Source organism: Spermophilus citellus (genome assembly GCF_964194105.1).
Source record: "Spermophilus citellus genome assembly, chromosome: 9".
Lineage (NCBI taxonomy): Eukaryota > Metazoa > Chordata > Mammalia > Rodentia > Sciuridae > Spermophilus > Spermophilus citellus.
The window spans coordinates 123,406,140-123,419,391 of NC_138191.1; the positions used below are offsets into that span (position 1 = coordinate 123,406,140).

A 13,252-nucleotide genomic window follows, 5' to 3' on the forward strand; every position below is an offset into this window, starting at 1 on the left:
GAGTGGCCTGGACTTGAGAGGGCAGTGGAGAAGGGGCACTCAGGTCTGAGGAATACTGCGAGATAGCACTGAGGGGACCTGACGCCTGGGTGGAGAAAGGGAAAAAGCACTTGTCAGTGCGCTGTGACAGGAGCAAAGCACCTCCTCCATGGAAAGAGCAGCTCTGGAGGTGAGGACGGCACTTCCCCACTAAGCAGGGAGACAGGAGGAGCTGGGGTGGCTCAGTCATGTGCCTGCACCATCAAGGCCACGCCCTGGGTGCAGCTGTGTAGTCAAGGTCAGTTCCTGTCTTCTGCGTGGAGGGAGGTGGGGATGCACAGACTTTTTCCCTCTAATACAGAGTTAACAGGAGTCCAATTACAGAACAAAAGATAGGGATATGAAAAATGCATCAAATGGAAGTGATCAAAGACTCAGGGTGAAGTGGGTATGACAGTCTGAGAATGAAAATACCAGCTGCTTTTCCCAGGAAGCCTCCCTGCTAACGTGATTCTTTTTATGTGTTCTTTTCCCGACACCTAGAAGGGGTTCTAGGAATTGCTTACTGGGTTAAGCAAAAGAAAAATTAAAGCATGTAAGTTTGAGGAAACCTCCAATGTTCCTAATTCTGTGTTCCTATAAGAATATGAGAAAAAGCTAAAAAGCAGTTACCTTTATAGAGGTTCCAGAAGAGGAAGAGCTCACCCCTGCTGGCAGTCGTACTGCCGACGTGCCCGAACAAATTGACACTCGGATCCCAGAACACCCGGTCAAAACACAGCACCACCTGCAGAAGGGAGCAAGTGAGCTGCTGCGGCCTCCACCCACAGCCTTCTAGGAGTGGTTCTGTTCCTCAGCAGGAACCACTTCCTCCTCAGACTTCATTAAAGTCTCCTCATGTACTTTTGTGCTCATGTATAAGCCCAGAAACCCACCATCCATCTACTACTGAGGATGCCACTTATGATTGACTTTGTGTAGGCGCAGTTTGACCCCATAAGATTAAATGAGTTTGGACTTTATGCTATTATATACCTGGGTGCTGAAGGAATGAGAAGACAGGCCTCAGCCCGTGAGAGACAGCGGACAGCACTGCCAAGGGCACACCAGGCACAGAGAGGGCGCCTAGAGCACGTCACCTTGTTAAGGTTGCCAAATCCCATCCTTTGGACTGCAGATGTCTTCCACTCAGGAAGAGGCGGCACAAACTGAACAGCCGGTGGCTGCTGCTTCAGCACGCCCAGGGGGAGGGTGCAGAGAACGGCGTCACACTTATAAATAAAGGTCTGGCTTGTGGAGCGGGTATTCACAGCTATCACTTCGCAGCCTAGAGAAGGGAAGAAGAGCCTATTGATGATAAGGAGGATAGTAATAGGGGCACTAAACACTTAATGCACAACAGGATCCACATGCCATTCTTCTAAGCCTGAGTACCTGCCCACAAGGTAGGTACTGTTATCTCCATTCCTCACCAAAGAAAACAGGTTAAGAGGTGAGTCTAAGGCTACACAAGTAAGAGCTGCCAAGACTTAAACCCCCACTGCCCACATCAAGTCATAGATCCCCACCCCACTCTGGTCACACACTGGTCACCTGCTCGACTTAACACCTACCAAAGGGAAGTAATTTAGTAAAATAAGAGCAAAATGCCCGCCCAAAAGGACACAGTGCCTTTCCACTGTGGCTAGCTGCTCACTAAGGCCCCAAAGAGGAACAGCAGCAGAAGAGTGTGACGCAGACTGAGGGGACACAGCCTCAAACTGTTGCTCTCTTCCTGAGAACACACTGTAATGCTCAGACTATGAATGAGCTCAAAGTTAACCACAGAAAGGGTTCGGAAGTCATGTTGTTATTTTACCTCATTTATGCTTATTACTAAATACTAATTTATATATTAAAAATACACGTATCATTCTGCTGTCATATAAAATGTATCCCATAATACAGTGTGAGTGCTCAGCACATGACCATCTCTGGTTGCAGAACTAGGGAAAACAACACTAGACTCTCAATGCTCTCCATCTGCCTCCAAAGGCTATTTCAAGGCTGCAGACCTCCATCAGCTAGAAGCTGCCTTTGATGGGAAAATTTAACACAAAACTCTGACTGTAAAAGCAAACATGTACTGTGGGGATCTCAGCAACTCTAGGAAAGGGGCCAGGAAAGTTAAGATTGGTGGCCCCAATCTCCACTTCTCATGCCTAGGCACTCATGTGGGTCTTTAAAGAGGGAGGTGATCTATTGTTCTAAGGAGTTCAGAACAGCAGGCCAACGTGGTTGAACAACAAGTTTTCTGCATCCCACCCAAAAGTACTCTGAAACTGACAATAACAAGGACATTGCACTTACCCCATATACTCTCAGGACCAGAGCCAGAATGAACCCAAAGACCATGAATCAGAGAAGTGTGAGGAGTGGGCCCCTCTGGAGTGCAGGTGTCCAAATTTTGATATTGATATACTTAGCAAAATTAAACCCAAACTCACTGGCTGCTACTGTAATACTCTCCTACTTCATGTGAAAACTTGTCTCAATTTTCTGGTTCATACAAAATATGGTGATTCAAACCTCCAATGTCTCCAAAGACTCAATCATCTGTAAATGCACAGCTTTCACCTGGGAGCCATCATTATCAAACACTACTAGAAAACATACATACTGTTCTTGCTGAAGGTCATATTCAACAAAAGAGCAATCAATCCCCTGTTTCCGGGGAAGAGCTCTCTCTTACCCGCACAACCATCACCTACCTGAAGCTGTATAGCGAACCTGGCGCACTGCTGTGTTCAGTTTAATGTCCAAGCCTTCTGCCAATGCCACAGGAACACAGGAGTAACCGTTCCTCACTGTCAGGTGGCTGCCAGTAAACTCAAAGTCATCATCCTAATGAGGAGAGGATGGAATTTAGTTCCACATTTCTTTCTTTTTTTTAAAATATTTATTTTTGCAGTTGTAGATACAATATCTTTATTTCATTTTTATGTGGTGCTGAGGTTTGAACACAGTGCCTCAGGTGTGTTGGTGAGCACTCTACTGTTCAGCCCCCAAAGCCACAACCTCAGCCCCCCCCCATTTCTTAATAAAATCTATGTCATTTGCAAGTCATTTGCAAGTTCTAAATGATAATACTGAAAAAATACAAGCTTGTGGGAACAGCCAGTATTTTAAGGCAGAAATCAAAGAATAATCACTCAGTATTCAACTACAGCCACCCAAAGAAAATTAAGGAGAAACAAACACCAATGTGCCCCAAATCTTTGGGGAGTGGGAGTAAGGCAGTTGCTTTTCCCCTATATCGTCAAATTCTAACATCAGGGTTGGGGCTGTAGCTCGGTGGTAGAGTGCTTTCTCAGCACAGGTGAGGCACTTGGGTTCGATCCTCAGCACCACATAAAAACAAATAAAGGTCAAAATTCTTAAAAAAAAAAAAAAATCCTATGTCAAGGTCCAGACTGTCCATGGGGGATGGGCATGGAAAGTCAGATAATTATCAAAGCAGTTTATTTGATTTCTGAGTGCGTTACAGATTTGTAGGACATCAGATTCACCATCGTAATTAAATTTTCCTTTATCCTAAGAGCAAAATCAGTCTTTATTTCTTAAACTTAGATTTTTAAAATTGAGGAAGATTTCCAAAAACTAGTCAGTCAAACTTGATTAGGGCAATCCAGGATTATACAAAGGCCCAAGATAATCCATATAGTTAAAAAAAAAAAAAAAAAAAAAAAGCCAAGTTTTGGCCTGGAAATTAAGAATCTCCAAAGTTATCTTATTTCTTTGAATTTGATGAAAAAGAAAATTCTATATAGAGAAATGTTTGAAGGCTAGTCAATTAAACATACCCTAATCTTTGGAATTAGATAAAAATATTGGGCTGGCAGCAAAAATTTCACTACTTTGCACTGACTCATCTGTTCCCCACCAGGTCAGCTAAAAAACTGCTTGCAAAATCTAGACTATCATGACTGTTATAAATATATGTGTACTAAAACCTCAGAGGATAATCAGTGAGCTCGAGGGCCTAATTTAGAATTTGGATCTGGAATGTCCCCCAAAGCTCCATGTGTTGAAGGCTTGGTCCCCAGCTGGTGGCTCTACTGGTAGGTGGGGCCTAGTTAGTTAAGAGGCACGGGTGTCTGGGATGTGCTTCTGAAGGGTCTCCTCTGTCCCTCTGCTGCTCTGACTCTACCTCAAGCAGCCATCTGTTCTTTTGGTGAGCTCCGCCTCACCAAAGTCCAGGGCAATGGAGCCAGATGACCACAGATTGAAAACATAAGCCTAAATCTTTTCTCCTATAACTTGGTTTTCCTCAAGTAGTCATATCACAGCAACTGAAAGCTGACTAACACAAGTGAAAAACTATAAAAGAACTGGTTAATTCTCTTAAGATTTTACCATAAACAAGTCCAGTCCTAGTTAATTCAAATATTAAAGAATAACAGTGACAATTTAAAGATTAATTGTTAGATTAAGAAGCCAGGGGCTGGGATTGTGGCTCAGTGGTAGAGCGCTTGCCTAGCATGCACAAGGCCCTTAGTTCGATCCTTAACACCACATAAAAAAATAAATGAATGGAATAAAGGTATTGTGTCCAACAACAACTAAAAAAATAAATATTAAAAAATAGTCAAATGATTTTACTAGGAAAACATGAAAAAACCAAAAATACGTTAAGTAAAATTTTACTTTACTATAGTCTCAAAAGCGGCCAAGGTCTCAGATTTAAAGATTAGTCCTTTTAATATTCTAGAAACCCTGTACAAGTCACCCTTAAATATAGCATAAAGCGGGTAAGACCTGTACACTGGGAACTTTAAGACATTGCTGAGATGAAGAAAATCTAAATAGTGGAGAGATAAACTATATCTTTGGCCCAGAGAATTCTTAAGACAGCAATTCCCCTTAAGCTGATCTAGAAATCTGATGTCCTCCAAAAAAAATTCTAGAAGGTATTTTTTGCAGAAAATGACAAGCTAATTCTAAATTTTTTATGGAAACACAGAAAAACTAATATAGCCAAAACAATTTCAAAAGAGAACAAAGTTGCAAAACAAATCAGTACTTAAAGATTTTAAAACTTACTTTAAAGCAATAATCAAGATTTTGTGATACTGGCATATGGATCAACTATAGAAAAGAGTAAACTATAGACTCGCACTTACATGGCTGAGTGATTTTCAACAGAAGGCAAAGATACAATAAATAAAAAATGATGATGTTGAAATAATTAGACACCCCCAAGGAAAATTATAAATTCTGCCTTTACCTCTTATTAGATGTAAAAATGAACTAAAATGGATTAAAAACAAACAAAAGAATTTAGACCTAAACCCAAGAGCTGAACCCTCAAAACTCTGAAAGGATAATATAGAAAACCTTTGTGAGCTCAGGTAAGACAAAAGATTTATTTATTTTTTCAAGTTTTCAATGGACCTTGATTTTCTTTATTGATACATGGTGCTGAGAATTGAACCCAGTGCCTCACACATGCTAGGTAAGCACTCTGCCCCTGAGCTACAACCCCAGCCCAAGACAAAAGATTTTTTTAGGGTATAAAAGGTACAAAGCCAAGGGACTGGAGATGTGGCTCAGTGGTACAGCAAGTGTTTACTATGCATGAGGCCCTGGGTTCAACCCCCAGCACAACCAATGAAAAAGAAAAACCATGGGCTGGGGTTGGGGCTCAGTGGTAGAGCGCTCGCCTAGCACTTGTGAGGCCCTGGGTTCGATCCTCAGCACTGCATAAAAATAAAATAAAGATATTGTGTCTAACTATAACTAAAAAATAAACATTAAAAAAAAGAAAAGAAAAACCATGAAGCTTTAAAGAAAAGATTATAAATACAACTTCATAGCCCAGAAGATGGAAACATCCCCAGTGTCCATCAGTGCACCAATGACAAGCTAGCACTCCATGGCATATCCTAGTGATGGAATACTACTAAGTAATAAAAAGGACCTATCTATGCTGTTCAATCTGTTTACTGTAGAATAAGCAAAACTATAGTGATAAAAAGCAAACTACTGGGTGTCTAGGGCCAGGAGCCAGGATGGGGTATTAGCTGCGAAGGGGCATGAGAGAATTTTCCAGAATGATGGAAATGCTCTTTATCTTGATCATAGTGGTAGCTCATGACTATCTGGCAAATCATCAAACTGTTCACTTAACATGGGTGAATTTCACTGCACATAAATGATACCTCTTACTAAAGCTGTTTAAAAACACACAAAAATTAACAGTTTATCTTAAGGTTACTCTGAGATATGTACTTCACAAAATAAATGATAAAAGAATTTTACCTGATCCCAATGTTTAAGGGAAAGTGTAGAGAGAGGTGTGGCATTAGCAAATTCGAGATTTGCAAAATGCCAATCAAGTATCTGTCTGTCTCTTGATGAGAGGTACACATCACTGGAAAGTAAGGACAAGGGAACAAGAGTTAATAGAGACGTCATTATGGTTCTCAGGGGGCAGATAATGGAGTCTCAGTAAATGTACTGGAACCTAAGCTAGGGATGGAGCTTGTGACTTTTATGATGAAATTATAGTCAGAAAGTAGAATCTTATCTGTCTTTATTAACTGCTTTACCCCTAATGTCATGAACAGTGACGAGTTCTTCTCAGAAAGCAAAGTACAGTGGGGCCTCATTTATCTGGAAAAAAGACTTCATACTCAGTCTTCTTGCAGTATCAAAGTTTACTATGAAAAATTTTGTCTTAGGACTTTATGGCCAAGGATGAGAAGCATCCCTGACTAGAGAACAGAGGAATTTTGCACATGGAGCATCTTATCAGCATGCAGTTACTGTCCCAATTCTCAGGGAAATAAACTATGACACCCTCCTAGGCCTCAGAATTATGGAAAGTGAAAGCAAAGGCACTTCTAGCACACTCAAAGACACTCCACCTTCACCCAAACACTGGATTTTATGGAGCAAGGTTATCTTCTCACAGATAATCTGTTTAGATACCTAAAATTATTACACATTAAATTATAAAGGAAGGGGATTAAAAAACCTGAAATTTGTTCATAGATATTTTTCATTCATTAAACAATTTAAAATACACTTGCTGAATATAAAAGCGCACGCTTTCCTTCTAATTCGTACATAGAATGAATAGGCGAAGCTATCCCTCTGAATGTTCAGGTTTATTTTCCTCACCTTGGGGGATTGGCTTCCAACTCTTGAAGTTTTTCTTCTAGTTTTCCTTGTGTCTCAGCTAACTCATCATATTCCTGATAAAAATTTTTAAAGTTAAGTGAATATGATTTATCCTGAAAGGTCAATATTTATTTATCAACCCAGCTTATTTTTCCCACAAGAGGCATGTATGTTCTGGCCACATATTCTGTCATAGCTCAGGAATTTTTGATCTTAGAAACTGTGAGCCTGGGACAAACTTGGGCGGAGGGAGAGTATGCAGAAAGAGAAAAGGGGAGGAAGGAAAAAAAGGAAGAAATATACTAGTAGTATGCTACAAAGTAAGGATGAAAAATAATAGTTACTACATTTCCTGAGCATTTACATTGTCCCTAGCACCAGAATAAGCACTTTGGATACATAACGTGATTCCCACTTTGCTACTACCTCCCCCCTACATGAGTTACTATGAACACCACGTATGAATGAGGTGATTAAGGAGTCTAAGGTCACAAGACTGGGAGATACCACATTAGGGATTTTACCAGACAGTGTGACTCCATGTGACTTTATTTCATATTCATTACTATTATTCTAAACTGTGAGGGTAAACATTCCTCAGAAAAAGCAGATCCTCAACTGAACTAATCCCATAAGTCTCCATGGTTGGTAGTGTACCCAACCCTCTTCTTGGGTACTACAACACCTGTGATTAGCTAGTGACTATCTTTTTTTCCAGAGTCCCCAGATCTGTGCTATTTCTTAGAATTCCAAGAGAAACCAGTCAGGCACACTTGCTACTGCACCTTGCACAGGGCAGTCAGATCTCTGTGCTTGCTCTTCACCAAGAACTCGGCAGTAATGTCTCTGGGTGGCTTCACTTCAGATGCTTCTTTATATTGCTGATGGAGTTCTTTAATTTTCTCTTTCAAATTTACCATCTAAGGGGAAAAGTACAAATTTCCCATTTCAGAAAGAAATGTAATTCACTTCTAATTACAGTACCCTTGTTTGGCTCCTCTACTAAGCTTTTATGTTAAGGTCCTTAGAATTCTTCAGTACCTACTCCACATCACACAATTTGAGAACAAAACGACAATCCTTTACAGAGGTGTGGTGCTGTCAGTAACTACAACAGGTTCTTCTCAAACAAACGAGAAGGAAGGAGTATACAAATGAACAAAATGTACTGAAATGAATTTAATTTCCTAGAAAAACAATCTACCACTAATTAAACTTATCTGGGGAAGCCAGTTATTTTCTTAAATACGTAAAAGTGCTAAATCACCACACAAAGAACCTTATGGAACCATTCTTTTTTTAAAATATTTTAAAATATTTTTTTTGGAGTTGTAGATGGACAGAATGCCTTTATTGTTTGTTTGTTTATATTTTTTTTTAGTTGTCAATGGGCCTTATTTATTTAAATGTGGGGATGAGGATCAAACCCAGTGCCTCACGCATGCTAGGCAAGTGCTCTGCCACTGAGCTATAGCCCCGGCCCTGGAACCATTCTTAATGTCAGTTTTTAAAACTGACATTAACTGTGAGGACATGGGTGACAGAATCCAAGAGTGGGCCCTGTACGTCTCCTGCAGCTGGCAGCTCTCCCCCAGTCATTCTTCTCATTCCATCCTTCCCCTACCCATGCAGATGAGCTGGAGACCTCTTTGACCGAAATGAAGAAATGAGATAGAGTGAGAAAGCGAGGAGACCCCAGTCACAAGGCACACCCAGAGTTTGCACTGAAAAGCCCCTGACCCTCACTACAGGGGCTTTCGCCCTAACTGGTATTATTTTGCAATTGGCCAGAGGAGGAGAAATAAATGGTTGAACTCAAATAGTCCAGAACCTGGAGCTGAAGTGGAGGTGGTGGTAGTAGAGCAGGGCCCTTGGCTGGAGAATGGGGAGGGAGGGGGCTGTTCGGCTCCTCAGTAATTATGGTGATGAACTGGCTGCTGATTTGTTGGTCTTCATCGGTGGGTACTCTGGCCCCAATACAGCTGATCTCTCTCTGATCTTAGAATTCAGCAGGAATACTGGGCCAGCTTTGGAAGAGTTAAAAAGACATAGAGGAAGGACCTATTTCTCCTAACAATGACTTCACAATGGTGTCATGCTGAAAGACTGACAAATACAACTGTGTCTTTCACTAGTCATTATTTTGTTAATAATAACGAGCTCCAGCTCTACAGACCTTCTCTTCATGGAAAAACCAAGAAATGCCTTTAAAGTTTCTAAATGAAAGGCTCCCCCCAGCCGCCGCTCCCCTGCATTGAAGCTTATCTACAATGAAAATAAATACAGACTTTCACCTTATTAAGAAGTTCTTTCAGTTCTTCCTGAGTTTTCACTATCTTCTTCCAATGCTCAATCTGCTCATCTTTGACATGCTTTTCTTGTAACCTAGGAGAGACAACACGTATGCCCCGGCCACACAGCCAGCTCTGCAGCACAAGACTAGCCATGTCTAGCACGTCCAGGGACATCAAGGCCCACTGGGACTTGTAACACTCAGGAAGAAGAAAGTTGGCCGGTGGCAAATTATTATATGTTAAATACAGTAATAATGTCATAAAAGCTATCAATTTGAGAACTGAAAGGGGCTTTAAGGACCATGAAATTATTTTAAATGCTTTTTTCCTTTGGGATTTAACAATTTCATATGAAAACTAGTTCAAATTAGACTTACTGAAAACTTACAATACAAATAACAAATCTGTAAAAGGAGTTCACTATACAATAAGCTGTTATCAAAATACTTACTGAATGACAACTTCCAGTGCCTGGCCAAGGGACACAGGCTTATTATTGAGAACATTGAAGTCTAGTTGATGACTAAGGTAAGATGTAGCTTCTAGCAACCGGTTAAATTCTTGCTCTACCATTTCATCTTTCTCTTTAGGAACCTGAAAATCCGAAGTATAGCAGAGTTGGTCCTTATTAAGACTAACACCACTCACAAAGACACAAATGCTCTGAGGTTTAAAAAGGTCAAAATATGTATCTCAAAGGGAAAAACCTTTGAGGACAATGATTTGAATTTTCTTTTCTATGAAGTGGTTAAGTTCGTTTAAATGAGATGTGAAATGTTTTGGCCCTGATTACTTCCCTCTTTTCCCACTCTGCCCTCGGATCTGGGACTCCATCCACCTCCATCAACACCCATGAGATTTACATGGTGCTAACTGAAGCTTCATGGAGCACGAGGTGCACTGAGCTGACATGCACTGAGTTGAGCTGGGCTGACATGCAAACGACACACCAGATAAGTCCTAGGAACCAAAACTACACTAACACACCTGAGAACCTTCCAGAATAGGGGCAGGATGGAAAAATAAGAAGCCCACGTTATCTGCTTCCCCTAAGATGACAGAATTTCAGGAGGGAGTAGGGAAGAAAAAAAGTGAAATATATGGCTACTAATAAGAACACATTAGCACCTTTTGCAGAGTAATAATGTTTTATGGTACCAATAATTTCAGAGCTAAATGCCCCAAGTTTCTAGAGAGACTAGAAGAGACTAAGATACCAGAAGGCTTGGCCCCTCACTGTTGTAGAGGAAGGAAACAAATCACAAAACAGGTCGTCAAGCAGCAAGACCACGTCATAGGCCAGGCAGTGCCCTTGCCTACGGATGTCATCGATCGACATGCATCCCTCTGCTACTGCTTAATTCTGCCCCAAAGCAAACTCTTTGCATCCTGCTGCTGGATTCATGGCAGCAAGAGAAGAAAAAAGCATGTCTAAGGAAAGCATCTCTTGCTATAAGCTGGGCATTGACTGGAAAATGGAATTCAAAACATGGACATTCACTTTACAGCCTACGTAAAATCAGTAAGAAGAAAACAAAACACTTCAGCATATTCTAGTAAACACTAAAACTAATCAGAGGTAGCTAACTGCTGACAAGATCATCACAGTGAGAGTCTACCTGTTTGAAACTCCTTGTTTTTGCCCTTGCAACCAAACAGATGAGCCTCTGCTCCTTTATTGACCATACAAGTAACTCTCTGAGATGAGCAAAAAGAATCTGATGTTTAATGCAATCTGCAGGGGGGAAAAAAAAAAAAAGGAAGCTCTCTTTGGATCTATATGAACACCACTACAACTGATTTAATTGAAGTCATACTCGAAGCTTCCAGTTCTGTAAGACTACTCGTGGGATCAAGGTATCCTAATGAATTAGAGAATCACCCTTAGCCTAAAGAAAATCTAAATTCCTAAGAATCTTTTGGTTTGTATTGAGAAATGAGGCCAAGAATCAGGCCCTGGATACGTGGTACCATTTATATACCAGGGCAGTCTCATGACTTGGTGGATTCAAAGACATCCAACCTATCCACCCATGGCCAAAAAAGAGGGCTCTTAGTGAAAAAGACCTTCTTGTTAGGAATTTCATCCACTTTCTCATCATCACTTTTCTTCATTGTCATCGTGGTCATATAAAGAGCAACTCAAACAATGAGATTCTACTCAGAAATTTGCTATTTCTAATGCAACTACTGCAATGATGTTCTGCAAAGATACTTCTTTCAAAAAGGAAACAACTATATTTTAACATGAAATCTATAGTTATGTGATCTTAATTGATCATAGATACTATGTGCAAGACTGGTTTTTCTGGAGCACAAAAAGGTGGCAGTTCCATATGTGGCTTCTAAAATGCCTAACAGGAGGATGCTACAGCAGGAAGGGGGACTAGATCACATATGCCACTACTACAGGGCAGAATGTGCCAGTACACAAGAATGCAAATGAGACAGATTAAAGCTCCTCCAGTGCCAAATGGATGGCTTGTTTCAGACAAGCTTTAATCTTTGCAGCTAGGGTGACAGTCACATAGGAGGTTTCATACTGAGAAAGTAGGCAGCACTCAGGCTCAGTAACTGGGGTCCAGGACGTGTGGTAGAGAAATATTTAAAGGGACACTGTCAAGGTTAGAGGGACCAAATTGACCTTTTGTTTCTTCCCTCTGTTTTCTGAGCAGCTCGCTTGATTCATTACACTTTCCCCTTTAGTCTACCCACACTCCCCACAAAAAAAAACTGACGTTTTACATGCGCTTTCAATGACAAAAACTCAAATGGCACCAGCCCAACATATAGGCGCAACTCTACAACAACAAACCAGTGTGAATGTGTGATGGAGAGGATCTTCGAAAGGAAAAGATTTAAGTGTCAAGCTTTTAATGGGTTATTGTAAACGGTGAGGAAAATGATTTGAAAAATTATGAAAAAATACCTTGACAGTGTCCTTTTAACCAGTGCAGCAGAGAGAGAAATAAACTGTAAATAACAGCCCAACAGCCACGTCAAGTTTAGTTTTGTACGACAGCAGTAAAATCAAGGCTTTAAACACATAGCATGACAGAAGCATTCTTTTAGCTCAGAAGCTGCAACCACCAGAGAAATAAGGACAGACTATACAGAGACCAAAATGGGAGTGAAGGCATAGAAATGGCCAAAAGAAAGGCAATTTTAAAAAGGCAGGGAATGGGGAGAGGTGTCAGAAAGCAATGAGGAACAAAGCAAAACTTAACAAAAAGAAAGGAAAAACATAGAACAGTAACAACAAAATCAAACAAAAATCAAACCAAAAAATTACTGCCACATTCGACTGACACCAGATGACAGGACTGCATCTCTGGGACACCACTCAAACCAAGGTTTAGCTTCACAAGATTTGTAAAATACAGTCAGCAACCAGGCCTCACTGGCCTCGTCAAGCAACCGCTGGAGGGTTGCACATGTTGACACCTGGCTGTTCTCCCATTAACTTAAATATTTCCATTCGAAATTCAAGGAATATTTGGAAAATAGTAAATAAAATACTTATCCCCTGGGCAAACAATACTGACCAGGATAAACCCAAAATGTGTTTTTAAAATACATTTAAATCTTGAATCCATTTCTAAAAATAAGCTAATTACAAATGTTCTCTTTAATATATCCAAATAACAAAAAGAAATCTTAGCAAATAACTACCTAAGCACCCCAAACTATCTCTGTTTCAGGTCATTTTCCCTCTTGGTGACAACTCTTGAGATTCTATTAGTTCTGCCAATAATTATGAAAAAAGTACATCATACTGGAGTTGAAATATTGCCAATCTCTAAATAAAAGTCACA

At 40.5% G+C, this 13,252-nt stretch overlaps 1 protein-coding gene across 2 annotated transcripts in view; it reads right to left on the bottom strand.

Annotated features, from left to right (window-relative positions):
• The window catches only part of KDM1A (lysine demethylase 1A), a 62,846-nt gene that overhangs the window by 2,998 nt on the left and 46,596 nt on the right, over window positions 1-13,252 (bottom strand). For both annotated transcript variants that reach the window (XM_081307325.1, XM_081307324.1), the window contains 8 exons: window positions 9,889-10,031; window positions 9,438-9,528; window positions 7,929-8,063; window positions 7,144-7,217; window positions 6,280-6,391; window positions 2,730-2,862; window positions 1,119-1,306; window positions 652-766 (listed from right to left, as the gene is read on the bottom strand). In XM_081307325.1, coding sequence (XP_081163451.1) covers window positions 652-766; window positions 1,119-1,306; window positions 2,730-2,862; window positions 6,280-6,391; window positions 7,144-7,217; window positions 7,929-8,063; window positions 9,438-9,528; window positions 9,889-10,031 — 991 coding nt within the window. The remainder of the gene's footprint in view (window positions 1-651; window positions 767-1,118; window positions 1,307-2,729; window positions 2,863-6,279; window positions 6,392-7,143; window positions 7,218-7,928; window positions 8,064-9,437; window positions 9,529-9,888; window positions 10,032-13,252) is intronic.